General features: G+C 60.7%; 2 protein-coding genes across 11 annotated transcripts in view; one reads left to right on the top strand and one right to left on the bottom strand.

Moving 5' to 3' along the window:
* The first annotated feature begins 353 nt into the window (after nucleotides 1–353).
* Nucleotides 354–4,982, top strand: HIC1 (HIC ZBTB transcriptional repressor 1). 2 transcript variants are annotated; one of them, XM_064166344.1, is made up of 2 exons: nucleotides 354–710; nucleotides 1,429–4,982. In XM_064166344.1, exons 1-2 carry the CDS (start codon nucleotides 659–661, stop codon nucleotides 3,372–3,374), a joined length of 1,998 nt encoding a protein of 665 aa, XP_064022414.1. In that variant the 5' UTR covers nucleotides 354–658; the 3' UTR covers nucleotides 3,375–4,982. The 2 variants fall into 2 exon arrangements, with proteins under 2 accessions (XP_064022414.1, XP_064022415.1); XM_064166345.1 differs by lacking the exon at nucleotides 354–710 and adding an exon at nucleotides 1,004–1,043.
* A 335-nt stretch (nucleotides 4,983–5,317) lies between these two features.
* SMG6 (SMG6 nonsense mediated mRNA decay factor) overlaps nucleotides 5,318–17,680 on the bottom strand; it is a 117,358-nt gene continuing 104,995 nt past the window's right edge. For 4 of the 9 annotated variants that reach the window (XM_064166338.1, XM_064166339.1, XM_064166342.1 and 1 more), the window contains exons 16-19: nucleotides 12,941–13,094; nucleotides 9,523–9,734; nucleotides 9,146–9,227; nucleotides 5,318–7,503 (exon numbers count right to left, since the gene is read on the bottom strand). In XM_064166338.1, coding sequence (XP_064022408.1) covers nucleotides 7,373–7,503; nucleotides 9,146–9,227; nucleotides 9,523–9,734; nucleotides 12,941–13,094 — 579 coding nt within the window. In that variant the 3' untranslated portion in view covers nucleotides 5,318–7,372. Of the gene's footprint in view, nucleotides 7,504–8,892; nucleotides 9,072–9,145; nucleotides 9,228–9,522; nucleotides 9,735–12,940; nucleotides 13,095–15,663; nucleotides 16,762–17,680 lie in introns of those variants that run through there. The other 5 variants (XM_064166335.1, XM_064166337.1, XM_064166336.1 and 2 more) reach the window with 3 other exon arrangements.

Here is a 17,680-nt window from a genome sequence, read left to right as displayed (position 1 = left end):
GCTGCGCACCTGCGCTGGGTGGAGCCGCCTCCGGTAAACGGCGGGGGTGCAGCGCACCGGGAGCCACTAGATGGCGCCCTGCGAACGGTACCGACCTGGGGGGGACATCGAGGGCCATCAGCCTTTGCCTGGAGATACCGAGGGGGGCTGTCAGGAGCCCCCAGATGGCCCCCACTCGGTATGACTGGGCAGAAGCTGCCCACGGATAGAAACTCCCGACGGGACGGAACGGAAAGAGATCAGGATCGGGACTTGTTGGGGGGGAGGAAAGCGGACTCGGAGGAGGAGACCGGGCATGGGGAGGGAGGGGAGAGAAGGGAGGGAGTGGGGGGGCCCGGCTTGTCGGTGCCCCGCCCGGGGATGGGAGGAGGAAAACCTCCCGCCGTCCCTTTAACAGCCAGCGGCGCTGCTCGGAGTTCAGGCCGGGGTCAGGGGGAGTTCGCAGCCCGGGTTTCACCTCCGAGCTGGCGGCGTTGGGAACCCCGAGGAACCGCTCCTGCTTCTTCCACCACCATCTCCTCTTTTTCCTCCTCCTCTTCCTCCTCCTCCCGTTCCGTAGGACCGGCCGGGAGCGCGGGGTATGGAGGAACAGCAGCAACAGAGGAGGAGGAGGGTGGAGGGGAACAGCAACCGGCGGCGGCCCCCCCGGGGCTGAGCCATGAGAGTTCACCGAGACCTCGGCTGGTTGGCGGAGGCCACCGGGCGCCCAGGTAAAGGAGCGGGGAGGGGCGGGAGGAGTTACACACACATCTCTAAAGAGATAAAACCAGAGAAAACTCCCACAATCAGCTCGGCCGGCTCTTGGCTTTACCCACCTGGGCCGGGGCGGGGAGGACCGGTACCGGAGCGGAGGCGGGGAAGGAGGGGAGGTCCTGCTTCCCCCCACACCCCACCCCGGCCGTCCCCCAGATCACCTCGTGGGGAGGGGGAGAGGAAACGGAGGCGGGGGGCACCCGGGAGGGCCCGACCGGCCGCCTCCCGGGACCAGGGCACATAAGAACCAGAGAAGCGCAGCGGGGAGCCGGGGCCGCAGTGCTGCGCAGGTAACTAGGGGGTGACGGCTCGGGGGGACGGGCGGGTGTGGGGCACCGGCCCACTTCTTTTCCTCCGGCAGGTGGGCGCGGGGGTGCCGGGGCGCTGGCGGGGCCGGGGCGCGGCGCTGGCGGCGGCGGCGGTGATGTCACATTCTCCAAAAGCCTCCGGGGGTTTTCACCCCCCTCCCGCCTCCCCGGCCCGCCAAGAAGCGAGCCCCCATATAAGCGGTGGCACCGGTCGGGCGGTCCTGCAAAGCGAGCAGGACGTGGTGGTGTGCGGGGCTGGGGGCTGAGCCCCGACCCCCACACCCACCCCACACACCCGCCCCACTCGTGGGCTGAGCTCCGCCGACGTGTGGGCCGGGTGCAGCGCTGACGGGCCGGTGTGTTGCAGGGCGGCGGGTGAGGAGCGGGATGCTGGACGCCATGGAGGTGCCGAGCCACTCGCGGCAGCTGCTGCTGCAGCTGAACACGCAGCGCACCAAGGGCTTCCTGTGCGACGTGATCATCGTGGTGCAGAACGCACTCTTCCGCGCACACAAGAACATCCTGGCGGCCAGCAGCGCCTACCTCAAGTCGCTGGTGGTACACGACAACCTGCTCAACCTGGACCATGAGATGGTCAGCCCCAGCATCTTTCGTCTTATCCTCGACTTCATCTACACCGGACGCTTGGGCGAGTGCGAGCCAGGCGGTGAGCAGAGCCTGGGCGCCGTGCTGGCTGCAGCCAGCTACCTCCAAATCCCCGGCTTGGTGGCCCTTTGCAAGAAGAAGCTGAAACGCAGTGGCAAGTACTGCCACCTGCGTGGGGGCTATGCGTCCTACAAGCTGGGCCGGGGGCTGCGTGCTGCCACGCCAGTCATCCAAGCCTGCTACTCAGGGACGCCGCGGCCCGTGGACCTGCCACCTGTGGAGCCGGCAGCACCGCTGAACACGCAATGTGGGGAGCTGTATGCTTCTGCTGCCCAGGGCACCCCGCTGCACCCCCATGGACTGTGCCCACCCGAGCGCCACTGCTCACCGCCCTGCGGCCTTGACCTCTCCAAGAAGAGCCCCACTGGCCCTTCCACCCAGCTCCTGCCCACTGACCGCCTCTTGCCCGGTGAGCCTCGTGAGCCCTCTCTGCCCCCACGACACGACAGCCCCCCTGTTAGTGCTGGACTCTTGGCCAGCCATGCTGCTGCCTACAAGGACTCCCCACCGGGTGGCGAGCCAGGGGGGCACCCCCATGTCCCTGACCCCTTCCGCAGTACGCCACCTTGCACCGAGCCCCCGCTGCCCCGTGCTGACGGGCGTGAGCTGATGTACCGCTGGATGAAGCATGAGCCTCTGGGCCCTTACCTGGATGAGGGAGACCCAGAGAAGGAGCTGGACCGTGAGGACAAGGCTGAGTCACCACCTGCAGCACCACAACCCCGCTACCCCAGTGTGGAGAGCAATGACCTGGAGCCCGATAACAGCACGAGTGAGGAAACAGGCAGCAGCGAAGGCCCCTCGCCTGGTGACGCACTGGACCGCTACTGCAACCACCTGGGCTACGAGCCGGAGAGCCTGGGCGACAACCTGTATGTCTGCATTCCCTGTGGCAAGGGCTTCCCCAGCTCCGAACAGCTCAATGCCCATGTGGAGGCCCACAATGAAGAGGAGCTCTATCACAAGGCAGCAGCCGAGCAGGCTGTGCCCTTCCTGGACAAGGGTGGCCCTGGGCTGGGTGACATTCTACGACCCTACCGCTGTTCATCTTGCGATAAGTCCTACAAGGACCCGGCCACACTGCGTCAGCATGAGAAGACGCACTGGCTGACGCGCCCCTACCCCTGCACCATCTGCGGCAAGAAGTTCACACAACGTGGCACCATGACCCGCCATATGCGCAGCCACCTCGGCCTCAAGCCCTTCGCCTGCGATGCCTGCGGGATGCGCTTCACCCGCCAGTACCGCCTGACTGAGCACATGCGCATCCACTCGGGCGAGAAGCCCTACGAGTGCCAGGTGTGTGGCGGGAAGTTTGCCCAGCAGCGCAACCTCATCAGCCACATGAAGATGCACGCGGCCGGCCCCGACGGCAAAACTAAGCTGGACTTCCCCGACAGCGTCTACGCCATGGCCCGACTCACCGCCGACCAGCTGGGGCTCAAGCAGGAGAAGGCGGCTGAGCTGCTCTCCCACACCTCACACTTCCTCAGTGACCCCAAGGCCATGGAGAGCCTCTACCCGCTGGCCAAGTTCACGGCTGAGCACCTGGGGCTGAGCCAGGACAAAGCGGCCGAGGTGCTGGTGCAGGCTCCACACCTTCACGCCGAGGCCGCCCGGACCATAGAGCGATACTCACCTCCCTAGCGCCGGCCTGGCCGGGGGGTGAGGAGGGCCATCGGGCTCCCCTCGCTGCCCCGTGTGGAGCTGGGGGTGGCGAGAGGCGGTGGGCGCACGTCCTCCCGCGTTGCCGATGGCTCTGGAGAACTCGGTCGTAGCGGAAGGTCCCCTGAGAGCGGCCCCGGGACGGCAGGTCGGCGCGTCCCGCGACGAGCACCCCGGCTCGCCTGCGAGAAGCCGCAGATTCAGGGACTGACCTTGTGGCGTGGCCCTGCCGGGCCGTGGGGGCTGCTGGGCCTCCGGCACCGGGGCGGGAGCGAAGCACAAGCTGTGAGGCTGGGCCGTGCCCCGAGGCTTTGGCGGACGTGAGCCTGCTCCTTACCTCAAGGCCAGCCCAGCGCTGGCCCCTGGGCGAGGGGGCACCCTTGGCAGCTGTCCATGTTGCCCTGGCCCCACGCTGAGCTCTGTCGTACTGGGACCTGGACTGTGCCACCTTGGCCGCCGCGGGCCCGTGAGTAGTTCGTCCATCGCGGCTGCGGCAGCTGTCCTGGCCGGGAGCAGCGAGTGTGGCCATGCTGGAGCTGGGGGGGTTTGTGCTGGCCAGACCCTCCCAGGGCCATGCTGGGAGCTCGGGGACAGACTGACGGAGGGGAACGGTGGGGTCTGAGGAGCGGGAGGTGGGAAGGAGGTCGGGCCCGTGCCAGCGGGGGCTGGGGAACGGCGACGCTCCGCACCCCGGAGCAAGCACTGAGCTCTCGGCCCGGACTCGGCCACCAGCACCCTGCGCTTTCGGGAGGTGGGGCAGGGCCTGTCACAGACTGAGCCCCTGGGCCCCGCCCCAGCCACCGGGGATGCCCGGGGGGGAGCTCTGGAAGCCCAGGGACCTGGTGGCTTTGCCCCCAGGTGGCCACTCGCCTTGAGTTTTGTTTTCAATGTGGTGGTTTTGGTTTTGTTGTTTTCATTTTGCCAAAGATGCCCGCCCCGGTGCGGCCGGGCTCGGGCCGGGGAGGCCACGACAAAGACAAAGCGTCTGGTTTGTCAGCTACGGAGGGGTGGGCAGGGGCTGCGGGAGGGGGCCGGGGGCTGGGCAGAGCCGGGGAGCCTAAGGACTGCCCCAGGCTAGGCTGCAGTGACCTGGGCCTAAGCCCTCCGCCACAGGGCAACCCCTGCCACCACTGCACCCCTTCTCCTGCCGCCTGCTCCGTGCGGGCAAAGCCTGCCTCTGGTCTGCCCACCCCGGCCCCCGGCCCGTGCCCTGACCCCTGTGCCTGGGGCTAATGTGAAGCTTCTCCCCTCCCCAGCGCTCTCCTCTCCTTTGCACACACGAGGTCCACAGGACGGCCGCCCGCAGCGACTGTCCCTGGCCTCGCAGCCACTGTGCCTTAGCCTGACTTGGCTGCTTCTGCCCAGGTGCCCCCCTCGCCCCCACCCTGGGCTTCCCGGGTCTCCCCTGGGCTGGCAGGATCCCTCTGGAGCTGCTCTGGGGCGAGTGGCAGCAGCACCCAAAGCAGAGTTGGCAGCCCCCAGTGGGGCCCTTGGCCCCCTCTGTATCACGTCCAATTTGTACACGGGCTCCTTGCCCTTATTTTTTTCTATAGTCAAAACCGAATGAGCAATAAAATGACATTAACATGAGTGGCTTCATGTCCTTCTCTGCAGGCAGGCCCAGCTGGCATGTGGGGTTGCTACTAAGTAGAGCAGGGAGGTGATCCCAGAGGGGTACAGTAGGTGCAGACTCGCATGGAGGGGATGTGAGGGACTTTGCATTGCAACTGGCTTGCCTGGAGCCCCCCCCACCTTGATTTGGAGGGACAGCTGCAGCTGCAGGTGCGATAGTTGGAGGACAGCTGCAGGTGGGACAGAGCCACCATCACTTTTGCAAGCACAAATGCATCCTGGTGCCCCCAGCACCCACCTCTGCCCCAACCTCAAGAGCACCCAACCCGCTGACAGCAAATGACTCAACACACTGCGCAGACAAGAGTTTAATATTAAAAGTTATTAAAACCATCTTAACAAAACAGCCTCAACGCAGCTGCCTCCCTGAAACATGGCTCCCTGCAGGCACGCAGGCAGCAGCCTGGCATGGATGGCCCCACTCGTGGGGTGCTCAAGCCAGTAAGCCCTGTGGTGCCAAGCTGGTCTGATGGCAGCAAGACCCCTGTCCCACGGCCAAGTCTCTGGCATGGTGCGAGGGGTCAGCGTCTGGCAGAGTCACAGGTCACTTCAAGCTGGTAGTACTCTGGGAAGGGCCTTGCAAAGCAGCCTTGGGGCAGCTGTTAGAAAAACAAACATTTAAACAAACGCGGTGTGGAGGAGCCGGCAAAAGTCCGCACGCTGCACACAGCTGTGGGCATCAAGCTCGGGGAGTGGGTGCTCTGTGTGTGCCATAGGTCGAGCCATGCTGATGACTCTGTGTGCCCTGCAGCAGGTGTGGGCACCCCAAAGTCTTTGTTGAATAGGCTCTGTCCTGCAGCACAGATCCTCCTTCGCTGGCAGCTGCCCTGCACAGTGCCCTGTGGCTGGGGTACTTGTACAGCACTGGTTAGCGAGCACAACCCTGCTCATCTCCATTGCTGAGCCATGCAGCCACACAGCTGCGCCCTGCCAAGGCTCGGATCCCAGCGTTAGCCTTCACCCTGAGGCAGGGTGGCCAGCACAGAGGCAATGCTGGGCTAAGCAGTACAGGCACTGGGTCTGAGCCACCCATGAAGGAAAGCAAAGCACTGGGCTCAGTCCTGCTGCTTCCTCTGCCACCTTTGACGCTTCCCTCCCACGGCCGCAGGGACTGTGCACAGCCTCAGGGTCACTCCTACCGCTCTGCTCATGGGACTGGGACTTGACAGAGCTCCAGGGACTCCGGTTCACAGGTTAACGCTCCCTCTTAGCTTCTGTATCTGGCGTATAACAGGGACAGGGATGAGAAACTTAGGTGCTAGGATGTGATGTGGAGGTGACTCAGCAACACCCCAACCCTGCACTGGCGTGCACAACCCTGGTGTGACGTGACCCAGTGACAAGGCAGCAGGGTCCCTTCACAGCTCCCTCCAAGAAGGTGCAGCTCGAAAGGGGACCCTCCCAGCTGGGCAAGCACCAGCCTGGCCTTGCATCCATGATAAGCTGGATCCCACATGGCAATGTGGGGACCTGTGGGACAGCTGGTCCTGGGGTCCTTGGAGTAATTCTTTTGACCTCGCATTGTTCTAGGTCAAAAACATGTCTAAAGGTATTGGAGTGGGACTAAGGGATTTGTGGGAGGAGAGGGCAGATAACAGCTAGGGTGGTCAGGGGAGCAGGTCAGAAAGCAGTTGTGAAGGATCTAGGGGTGTTCAAAACTTCCCTCAGCTAAGCAGGCAGAGCACACACCTGAAAACTAACCTAAACTGAAACCTGAAACAAAACACGCAAACCCTGCACCAGGGAGAGGACAAGCAACCCCTGTGTGAGGTGACAGTGGGATTGAGAAGGAGCTGGAGGCCTGGAGCTGCCTGGGCCGTGCAGGACAAACAGGCTGGCGCAGGAGGGAACCTGCCCTTGAAGTCCATGGCCTCTCTGAGGGGCACGAGATAGACTAAACAATCCAAAATTCTACTCTGGCCTCAGTGTCCTCGGTCTCTGCCCTACACAGCCTACAAACCCAAAGAGCCATCGACTTGCGACTCGAGCTTTCTGCAACCAAGCAAACCAAGCGAAAGGCTGGCAGTCTGGCGCGAGCTCACCCAAAGCTTCCCTAGCCAGCAGGGCTCACCAGCTCTGCTCTGGCACTGCCCAAAGGCTGGCGGGACCCTCAACAGCCCAGCCTCCACACGAACCATCCACAGCAATGACCTTCCCAGCTGATCCGCCCTCGGGAGGGGGCTCTTCACAGCGTGGCCATCGTGGGGTAGGTTGAAGACGTGGTGTTTATTGGTTGTGGTGGGCTGGACGGCGGTGGCGGCGCGTGGCGAGGGCGGCCGCTGGAGCCGGTCTGCCACCCTACCAGGCTGTGTGACTCGCTCAGGGGCTGTCGGCCCCGCTTGGCCCTCTCAGCCCTCCTGGGCCCACTTGAGGAAGGTGGGGATGTCCCGCACTGGCACGTTGCGGGTCAGTGCTTTGACTCGCAGGTTCCGGTCATCGGTCAGCAAAACCACTTCCCTGAGCAAACGGATGGGATCTTCTGCAATGAGAGAGAAAGACTGGTGTGAAGCTCACACCTTCCTGCTCTGCCCCAGCCCCTGCATCCATCCCACACTGTGCTGTCTCCACGCCATGCCCCCTCCTTTGAGTGCTGCACCCCAGGCATGGCATAGCTATCCAGCACCCCAGCTGCAGTCTCTGCTCCCTGCCAAGGCTTCCCAGTGTGGCTCAGAGACAGCTCTTCATCTCAAAGGCCACCCTCTTCTCCCACTCTGTGCTGGCTGGGGGATGATTTGTGATCTTTGCCTGCAGTCCCAGGGCCAGGAAGGCCAGTGAGTGGTGCCAGGGCCCTGTGCTGCCCGCTGTCTGCATGGGCTGCTGCAGGCAGGGAAGAGGAGGTCCCTCTGCCTGACCCAGGCCAGGAAGACAGCCTGTGACCCTGGCTCCAGCAGGAAGCTGGTGCTATTATTCTGGTGATCTCATTATAAGATCTAAAACCACCCCTTATTTTTTTGTGAAGTTTTTTTGGAGTCACCACTGATACTGAGGCGTTTCTGGCTGGGGCTCAGCCAGCCAGAGAGAGGGTTGGAGCCTGAGAAATAACCAAGAGGATCTTGCCCCCAGATGGATGAGCTGCCCCGCACGCAACGCGCCCGGCTGGGATGTGGGAGCCACGCTTACGTGTGTGCAAAGCAGGGGAAGCATATGGGGTATGTGTAAGCAGCTGGGTCCTGTGACCAGAGTACTGTTCCTACGAGCACAGGAAACACAGAGCCTCCGAGCCAGGACGGGAATGGAAAAAACAGAGTTTATGGGAGCCCAACATGGGCCCAGATTGGCTGCATGGGGAGCGACAGGGCGAGGGGAAGGGGAGGGTGGCCAGGAATGCGGGCCACGGACACGGTGTTGGGACTGAGGATAGTGGGGTGAGTGCCCAGGCCAGCTCATGCCAGGAGGAAGGAGAGCAGGGCTCGTCGGGAGGGCAGGCCCGGGGCTGAGGGCGGGATGGGGAGGGTTTGCGCGGACACTTTAAGAAATGTGTAACAATAAACATCCTCTGCTCCGCGCTGTGACGCGCCTCCTTGTTACAAACCAGAGGCTGTCAGCTTGTCAGGCCCCATTCCCCATAATCCACACGATTTCAAAATTCAGCATCATTTGCACATAAACATTTGGTGACGGTTTCTCTGTGAATCTGACAAGTTAAGCTGCTAAGAATTCGCACTGACAAATGTGGGTTGATTTCTTGGGCAGCTGCTGATGCGATTCCCATCCCTGCTGTCCTGGCAACAGCCTGGGGCCTGTCTGGTCCCAGCACATGTGGCCAATGCCAACTAGTCATCTGGAGGGAAAAGGGCCCTGGATAGGAGGCATCAGGGTTTGTGGGGAGGAGGCTCCTTCTGGCCCTTTGTCACCACTGCCAAGCACCACATAATGGCTCCGTGGACATTTATGGTGAGCTTCTCACAGGCTGGGGCATCCCCAAAGCACAGTGAAGTGCACATTTGGCAATGCAGTGGGAGGGCCACAGCCTGGAGCTGACCGGAGGCAGGAGGTGGCACCTGGGTGTTGAAAGAGGCAAAATGCAGGAGAGATTGGCTCCAAGGGCTGTGAAAAGAGAAATGAGAAGAGTCTGTGGAATGCCACAGAGAAGGGATAAAGAGGATGTGAGGATGTTCTACCTTTGTTGGAGGGCATGAAATCCTTGGCCTTGTCATTGCAATAGTGCAGGCAGCAGGACAGGATCAGGTCATCATTGTTTCCCTGGAAAAAAAGGGAAACGTTACTCCTGGCAGCAAAAAAGCCCTGCAACCCCACACCATCCTGATCTCTGCACTACCCTTGAGATATTGCTGCAGCTCAGTGGAGAGGGCTGCTCTGAACCAGAACCCATGCAGCCTGCAGAAGCCTGCAAAGGTGGTGACAGAGGTTCCCTCTGTTCAGAGCTTGAGGATCCCAGGGTCCCCGTTTTCCCTCAGGGAGGTGGTGGCAAAGAGCCTCCAGCCCTTGACATCACTGCCTCTGTATCCCATCCTCCTGGGGCCAGGATGGCCCTCACCTGTTGGCCAGTGGTGTCTTCACTGCGGAAGGAGATGGACTCCAGCTCATTGCCTCGGCTGGTCAGAGCCCTCAAACAGTTGTCTCGGCTCTCGAATCGCTCCTCCAGGAACTCGATGGACTTCCTGGCTCTCTCCTGCACTTGGCGGGCATAGCCTGCAGCCCGCTGCTCCATCTCCGGGCCCTTGGCCAGGCCATCCAGCTCGTTTATCACTTCAAACAGGAAGAGGAGGTACAGTTACTATGGGACAAGGTGCTCCTCTGACCTGCTGCTGGAGCTAGCAAGTTGCCAAGGCCGTGGGGCTGGGGCACTGGGAGCTGGCTCAGGAAATCTGGGTTCAGCTGCCACAGCGTCCCTGTGCTCCTGGACTTGGCTGAGGGTCTGGAAAAGCTCTGCTGCCTTCCAGGCCCATGGGTCACCTGGCTTGGCCTTAAGAGTGCAGGCACCTTGCCCTGGCAGTGTGCAGATAACGCTCCCCAAGGACACCTTGCTCTGCTCTGCACAATGCCAGGACCATGACAATGCCCCCTACCCCATGCTCTTGCCTTACAACCAATGGCACCTCCGTGTGTCCGAGAGGGTCAGCAGCCTTCTCCTGCCCTGCCAGCACAGCAATGGCCAGTGGCACCATACCTCTTGCCTTGTATCACACCAGCTGGCTCTGCACTTCGCGGCTCCTGGCTCTCACTTTCAAGAACAAAAAGCTGCTGCTCTCCAGCCACAGGTGGGAGCAGGATCATGTGTGGGAGCAGATAGTTCCCACTCCAGCAGCTTCTCCTGCAAATCTTGGCCTTGTTTTCCCCACCTGAAGTTGCTATCCCTGGCTTCTGGCAGGGGAGATGCTTGCTCCCAACACCTCACCCATCTGGATCTGATAGAGGATTCACACATCTGTCCTAACACAAGCTGCTCAAGATAAGCCTGAGCCTGGGATCAGGCAGATTCCCAGCCCATTTGCCTTCACTAGAGCCCATCAAGCCTTACAGCCTCTTGCTCTGCTGTCAAGCAGCTGGGAACTGCAGCCCCCTGCGTCCAGCAGAAGCCCGAAGGACCTCGGCAGAGTTCCAGAAGGGACCTGTCCTCCATCACTGGGGGCTGCTGGAAGAGCCATTTGGCCACAGAGCGAGCAAGATGGCAGTGGCAAGGCCAGGCACAGGAGCATGTGTCCAGCTGCGAGTGTCCTCGGTGCGGCTGCGCGGGGCCGGGCACTCGAGAGCTGCTGTGCACGTGTGCGCGGGGAGCCTCTGCACGCAGTGTGTGCTGCAGCCATGGCTTCATTTCTGAAGATTGTTTCCGAGCTTGGAGCCAAGTCCTGAGTTCAAGTGGGAACTATGCATTCCTTGGGGGTTCGAGGAGAGAGCTTGGGGTCTGAGGCCTCTCCCCAGTGCTGTGAATCACTGCCCGGGGAGCCTGCATGATTGCTCTGTTCCATGGTGAGACTGGCACTCACTGTCTGGGTATTCAAATTAAAGCTGCATGGAGCTGCTTTGCTCTTCGTGGGCCAGCGACTCCTCTTGCTACCGACCTGATGCTGCCATTTCCACACAATGCACGCCTGGGCCCGGGGTGGGGGGAGCCATGCAAGAACGGAACATCAAACAGGAAAAGCTGGTATTCCCTCCCGAAATCCGCCTTCCTGCTTCCAAGCTAAACAGGCTTCAAAGGGGAGGCTTGTTTGTGCTTCTGCACCAGGCCTGGCTTCTCCATGGCGGGGTCAGCCTCAAGGAGCACAGAGCAGGTTAAAGAGCAAGAGAAACAAACCCAACACGAAGCTGTGCGCTTAACCCCTTGCTGCATCCCTGGAAAGAGCTGGGAGAAGTGCCCTGTGCTGGGGTGCCTATCTCTGGGCCATCGATGGGGCACACCAAGGCTTCTGTCCCCAGCAACCATGGGCCTGCAGCTTATGCCCAAGGACAAGTTCCTCCTGTCTGCACCAGGGTCTCAGCACTGATGGTTCTCCATGGGGGCATGACCAACTCCTGGTGTGGACAGGGAGATGCTGGCTTCAGGGAAGGCTCATGGCAGGCAGTGGGTGATGGATTACTCTGGGTTACTCTGGATTACTCTGTCCCTGCCCTGAGATGGGCTACACAAGGAGGTGTCAGGACAGGAAAGCACTGAAGGGGCTCAGTCGCTGCTAGTGCTTCTGCCCCACGGCAGGGCAGAACAGTCTCCCTTTGCAGGCTCAGAGCAGCAGCAACTTGAGCAGAGGTAGGACCAGGGTTTTCAGCTCTCCTGGTTCCAGCTGGAGTTCCACAGGATAAGCCTCACTACAACCACGGGAGCACACCAGGAGGCAGGGCCATGGCTCCAGGGCAGATCCCAGCTCTCTCAGGTGTCAACATGCTCCACAGCTCCCAGGGCTGCCCGGGTTCTGCTGGTGCTGTGGCTTCCTTCACTTCCACACAAAGCCCTGGCACTGTGGTGCCAAGGCATGGAGTGCTTTGGCAGCAACTCTGCTAAGGTGGGCATACAGCCAGCCCTGCTCCCCCTACCCAGGAATCCTGTTCCTAAGCCCCAGGAATCCCTCCTGAGCTAAGCTCGGGAAGGGCACTCCTGTGTGCTGCAGGCCAGGAGATGGGCATAAGCACACACTTCGCTATCTGGATGCTGGAGATGCCCATAGAGCAGAGCTGGCCCCTAGCTGTCTGGGGTTGTGACTGAGATGGAGAAGCCTGTGAGTTCTTTGCTCCTTGCCTGGCCTCTCCTGCTGCCCTTGGGGATCCTCTGAATGCCAGGCTGGCACCGAGAGGCGCCGGGCGCCAGAGCGACACCGCCCAGAGGAATGCTACCTCCAGCCCGGAGTGTGATCAAACAATCAGAGCAGAGGCATCGAACCAAACCTTCCCGCCACCCCGGGAGACCACCCAGCAGCACAGCCGTTATCTGCCAGGGTGAGTGTTTACCAATAACGGGAACCAGCTTGCTGTTTTACTGCGAGCTTTATAAGGATAAAAAGAAGGGCTGGGCTTCGGCAGCCCTGAGATGCTGGGACACAGGCTGGCCATTTGCTCAGGCTGCCTAAGCCCCAGCTCAGTTGGGATAAGCTATCTGCTCTGATTGTTTAACAATTCTTCCTCCTTGCTCCCTCCAAAATTCCCTCCAAATCCCATTTAACACCCATATGCCTCTCCCAACCCCTGGCACCCCCAAATGCACCAGGAGGAGAGGAGTTTGCTGAGCAGCACGGGCAAAAAGCTGGCAGGAAGGGAGAAAGACAACATGGGCTGAGGGGACGCCGGACGCGGATGAGACAAGACAGGGCAGGATGGAGGCCAGGCCCATGGCGTGAGCAGACTGGCTCCAGACCACACAGGCACTGCGGGCACGTGGGGCACGAAGAGAGGGAGCCAGCATGGAGGGACAGCCTGCCCTGGGGGAGAAGGGAAGCCCCCACCATAGTACTGGCCCTACTCACCGATTAGGGGCACCACCAGGATGAATTTCCTGCAGTTCAACAGAGTGATCAAGCTGCTGAGGTGGTCAATGAAACCATTGGTGTCTGGGACCAGGAAGACAGGTCTGATCTCCAGTTCCATCTGCCTCATTTGACTCTGGTCTTTCAGCACAGCCTAGAGGAGAAGGACACATAAGTAAGAAGGATGCCAGCCCTATGACCTGTAGACCTTGGGAGCAGAAGATAAGCCTGTCTGGCAAACACACCACAGCAATGGGCATCATGGGAACGGGGATGGCAGAAGGTTGCATCCATCCACCTGCACATCTCAAAGAGATACACAGTGCACAAGAGTTGGATGGTGGAAGTCTCCAAGAGACTGCTCTCCTAGGAGAACAGCCCTGTCCAGGGTCTGGGGAGAACAATGGGGACCAGCCTTGAAAAGAGAGGTGTTTTGGGAGTTGTCCCATTTACAGGACTGACAGTTGCCAGGATTATCTGCACCAGTGCCAAGAGACTGACCCCGATACAAAACAGTGTACAGATAAAAGGGGGCTGGAGGAAGTGGGTTCTGGGACTTTGGATGGAAACAGCTCAAGGTGACAACAGCCAAAACAAACCAGTTTGGGACACACAAGTACTGCCAACAGCTTCCTAACACGGAGACCCCAAGCAGGCAGCAGGAGGGGAGGTCTGCAGGGTGGCGATGCTTGGCCAAGTACCTTACTCACTCTCCCACCAGCTCACACATGTGCCTTGTCTTTTCTGACCTCCATCCAGCTGGGGAACCAGATGGTTCCTCAGCCCTGGAAATCCACAGCACTGTCCTCAGCTGAGTCTTTTGCACCCACTGGAGACCAGAGGTGCTCACACATACATAGGAAGGGTCTCCTGGATCTTACTAGCAACCCTATGGTGTTGCACCTGGACATCTCAACAACGGCCACTGCCAAAATGAGACCCAGGAGCTCACACATTACTTTCTACGCTATCGAAGGACTTGGGCTCTTTAGTAAGTCACAGGCTTAAAAAATGCAGGATGCTATTCTAGTGCTTCCTCTGCTTAAAAATAGCTTCCCTGGACTCGCTGATGTTTGCTGCCTCTAATAGGAACCGGTCACCCACGGAGTGCAGCAGCACTGCTGTGGAATGCATCCACCATGCAAACCCTTGAGAGAGCAGGCTTGCACCCACAAGATGCACCCTGGGGACATGTGGCAACCACTGATCCTGCTCTGCAGAACATTATGGTGAGCTCCCCCTGCCCAGGGTGAGAATCCCAACCCTCCTGTAGTCATGCCAAAGCCTCAGAGGCATCTTGGAATGAGGAGCTGTATGGCCAGCAGTGGCCATGGAAAGAAGTGTCTTTTAATGCATTTCCAAGTGTCATTCTGGCTGTAAATCAAGTGACTTGATGCTGCCACCTTCCACAAGTGTCTTTAGACAAGGCAGCAGCCATAACCTCACCATGTGCCTCCCACCCACCTCCTGGCAGCACTGGTCCTGGGGATGCATCTCCCAGGACCTCGAGGGGTGATGGGTAGAGCAAGGAGTGTGCCAGGACCTGTCTGCTGCATGGCAGCACTGAGCTGGCATGACAGCATGAGGATATGCATTTCCCATCGCACAGGAGAAGCTCTGATGGCACTGGCATCCCTGTACAGACGCTGCCATGACCAACCATGTCCTGGGTGCCATCCCTGTCTGCACTCTACTTTCAGCTGCAGAGGTGTTGTCACTACTTGGTGGCATGGGAACCTTGTATTGGTATCCCTGGCACGGTGCTGCTGCTACCTCCTCTCTGTGAAAAGGGTGGTCAGTGGTGTTTATCCTCAAGGTTGGGGGTGAGAGAGAAAATACTCATGCTTGGGAGGCAGCAGGCACTGCTCCACCTGCTGTGGGGAGACAAGAGAAGGGTCCTGCTGGCCAATGCAGAGTCCCAGAGCAAAGCAGCACATCCCCTGTGCGACAGCCAAAGAGGTCAATGGCCTCAAGCTTGCAGAAAGGGGGAGCTGAAATCATGCAGTCTCTGGTGGGCCACGATAGTCCAACACGAGCAGCAGCAGCAGCAGCAGCCCCCCACCCACAACCCGAAATGACCCCTCGGCCCCAGGGCTCGCCGTGGCCCTTGCAGCTGACCTGCGGTGCACAACTCGAGCGGGAAGCTCACCTATGCCTCCGGCCTGGGGGTGTGGAGGTGGCAGCACGGGAGGGGCAGTACCCTCGTGTGTGGCATTTGCCCCAGCGGCAGCTTTCGCAGGCCGTACCCGGCCGGTTCCTGGCAGCCGCCAGCAACGCCTGTGCCGGCCGTCACGTCCCCTTCTGCTCGCCGGGCCGCCCGGTGAGAGAAGGACACAGGATGCGCCGGGAGTGAAAGAGCGAGGTCGGCGGGGAGCGTGCCAAGGCCCCGCGCAGAGCTCCGGGCCGCTCGGGGAGCCAGGGGGAAACTCGCCTTTGCAGAGTTCAGAGGCCGGCAGCGAGATTTATTTTTGTTTGTGTGAGTAAAAGGCTGCAGAAGCCTCCGGCCAAGGGGTTTGGGGGGGGAGAGGAGTGGCCTGTGATTCATGCAGACGCTGGCTGGCCCCAGGCCAGAGATGAAAGGGAGCCCATGTGTGGGGAACCGGGAGGCGAGCACCGCCTTAACCCTTCTGCCGGTCCGAGGGGCACTGTCCCGTGGGGAGGATGGAGGGCGTGGGGATACGGATTGAGATGCCCACGCCTAGGGCACAGCCTGTGTGCCACCACTACCAGAAATGAGCTGCCGTTCTCGCTGTGCCTCAGTTTCCCCGTCGTGGGGACAGGAGGATAGTGGCCTTTGTTCCGTTCTAAGAAGACCCCAGGGAGTGCTGCGTGGTGAAAACAGCCAAGGTACAGCCCTGCCCTGGCCCAAGAGGTTCAGGACAGCTGGATTTTAGCCTTGCCTGACTGGGGCTAAACACACTGCACAGCTCGGTGGCAGAGGGACACCACAGTACTGGACGTGGCAGGGGACCGCTGAGGCTGGGAGATCCGGAGCTGTTGCTTCCAGAGCTGGGCAGTTCCCCCTGTTCGCCTGCAACCACACGCTGTCGCCACCAAAGCTGTTTCCCTTCGCAGCCCTCTGCCTGCCCCTCCTTCGGTGGGGACTTCTCCCAGGAGCTGGGGCCGGAGGCGGAGGTGGCTCCCCCGGCTGCCCCAGCTGGTGGCAGCACTGAGATCAGACACTCCTGCGCGCAGTCCCTAATTCCCAGCTCATCCATCAGCTAGGAGCACCTGGGGGATTCCCCGGAAGCCGATGCCCTGCGTGCATGTGGAGAGAGCCAGGCCACCAGGCAGTACCTTCTGCAGGGGTGAGACCTGAGGGTGGGGAATAGGTGCAGGCTCCGCATCAACCCCTGGGGCTCCACACACGGGCCCCAAAGGTCCTCTACCGGCGATGCCACTCCGGAGGTGCGGCCAGGAGCCAAAGCTTAGCAGAGTGTCCCTCTGCTTTTGAGATGGGTCCTACAGGGTCACACGATCCTGTCAGGGCGGATGGGCCATCGCCACCCTGCCACCACCTGCTCTGCAACCACGGCGCCGCTGCCCCCTCCAGCCCCGCGTGCTCCGCGGGGATCGGAGGCGAATTTTCCAGGTCCGAGAACAATGCCTCTCTAGTCTCTGCTCGAGGGCTTCCTCCTCCCCAAGGTTCGTCTCCAGCGTCTTCCTCAGGAGTAAACGTGCCCTGTGCCTGGTAGCAGAGCGGGGCCGCCGCCGTGGCGGAGCCGCCGTGGGTGGGTGTGCGCCTTCCGTCGCCAGCAGGCACCCCGCTCCCAGGCAGGTGCGTGTCGGCGCGTGTGCGCCCGCGGCATTGTTCCTGCGCGCTGAGGAGAGCGTGAATGGGACACGGCTAAATTTAGCCACTTACTCACACTCCTGCCACAAAGGAGCGGCTGCATCTTAAGGGGGCGGCCGTTCCGTGGGCTCAGGAGGGACAGGAGAGCGGTTATTTTGGGATAACGTGTCATAACTGGCCGCCCCGGTTAAGCTGCCGCTGTAATGCTGAGCAAAACAATAGCAGCATCCAGAGGAAGAGCCTGTTATGTTTCAGGTGGGATGTTTTCAACCGGTCAGGAAACTCGACCGCTCCCAGCGCGCAGCGGCGGCACAAAGGACAGGGGATGCTGAACAGCATGGACCAAGGGCCTGGCCAAGCAGCGGGGGCGTCCGGGAGCGCTGGCTGAGGACACGGCCCTGCCAGAGAATGCTGCCTGGCCTGGCAGTGCCACTGTCACCTCCTCTTGTCCACCTATGTGTCTGGCCTCTTGCTTTTCCAAATGCCTGAGCAGTGCTCAGGTACCTGCCTGGCCTTCCAACTCACCTCAACACATCACTGCTGTCACTGGGCTATGGCTAGCAGGAGGCTCCATCCCAGTCTGGGCAATTGGTGTTGGGCAGAGGCAGGCTGGCAGCAGAACCCTGGAGCAGCAGCCAACTCTTAACCCAGCAAAGGGCTTCCCCCAGGGACACCCAGAGGCCACAACCTAACCTAGCAGCAGCGAACTTGGAAGAAGCATCAGGTGGATGATCTCCATCATCATCAGAACTGGGCTGCAAGCGGTTGAGAGCATAGCAGAGACAGGGACATAAGATTTACACAGATGCTGAGCGCACTAGGGCATCTCTCTGATGAGGAGAAGCTGAGAGACCCATGGCTGTTTAGTCTGGAGAAGACTGAGAAAAGATCTTATCAATGCTTACCAGCGTGTAAAAGGCAGGGGTCAAGATGATGGGACCAGAGTC

Source organism: Pogoniulus pusillus, chromosome 27 (assembly GCF_015220805.1).
Source record: "Pogoniulus pusillus isolate bPogPus1 chromosome 27, bPogPus1.pri, whole genome shotgun sequence".
NCBI lineage: Eukaryota > Metazoa > Chordata > Aves > Piciformes > Lybiidae > Pogoniulus > Pogoniulus pusillus.
Note: the sequence above shows the minus strand (reverse complement) of the source record. Positions and strands in the feature narration are given on the sequence as shown.

Coding starts and splice junctions, on each gene's coding strand:
- HIC1 (XM_064166344.1), top strand. CDS start 659: ATGAGAGTTCACCGAGACCTCGGCTGGTTGGCGGAGGCCACCGGGCGC. Junction 711..1,428: donor GGAGGCCACCGGGCGCCCAG/GTAAAGGAGCGG, acceptor GGTGTGTTGCAG/GGCGGCGGGTGAGGAGCGGG.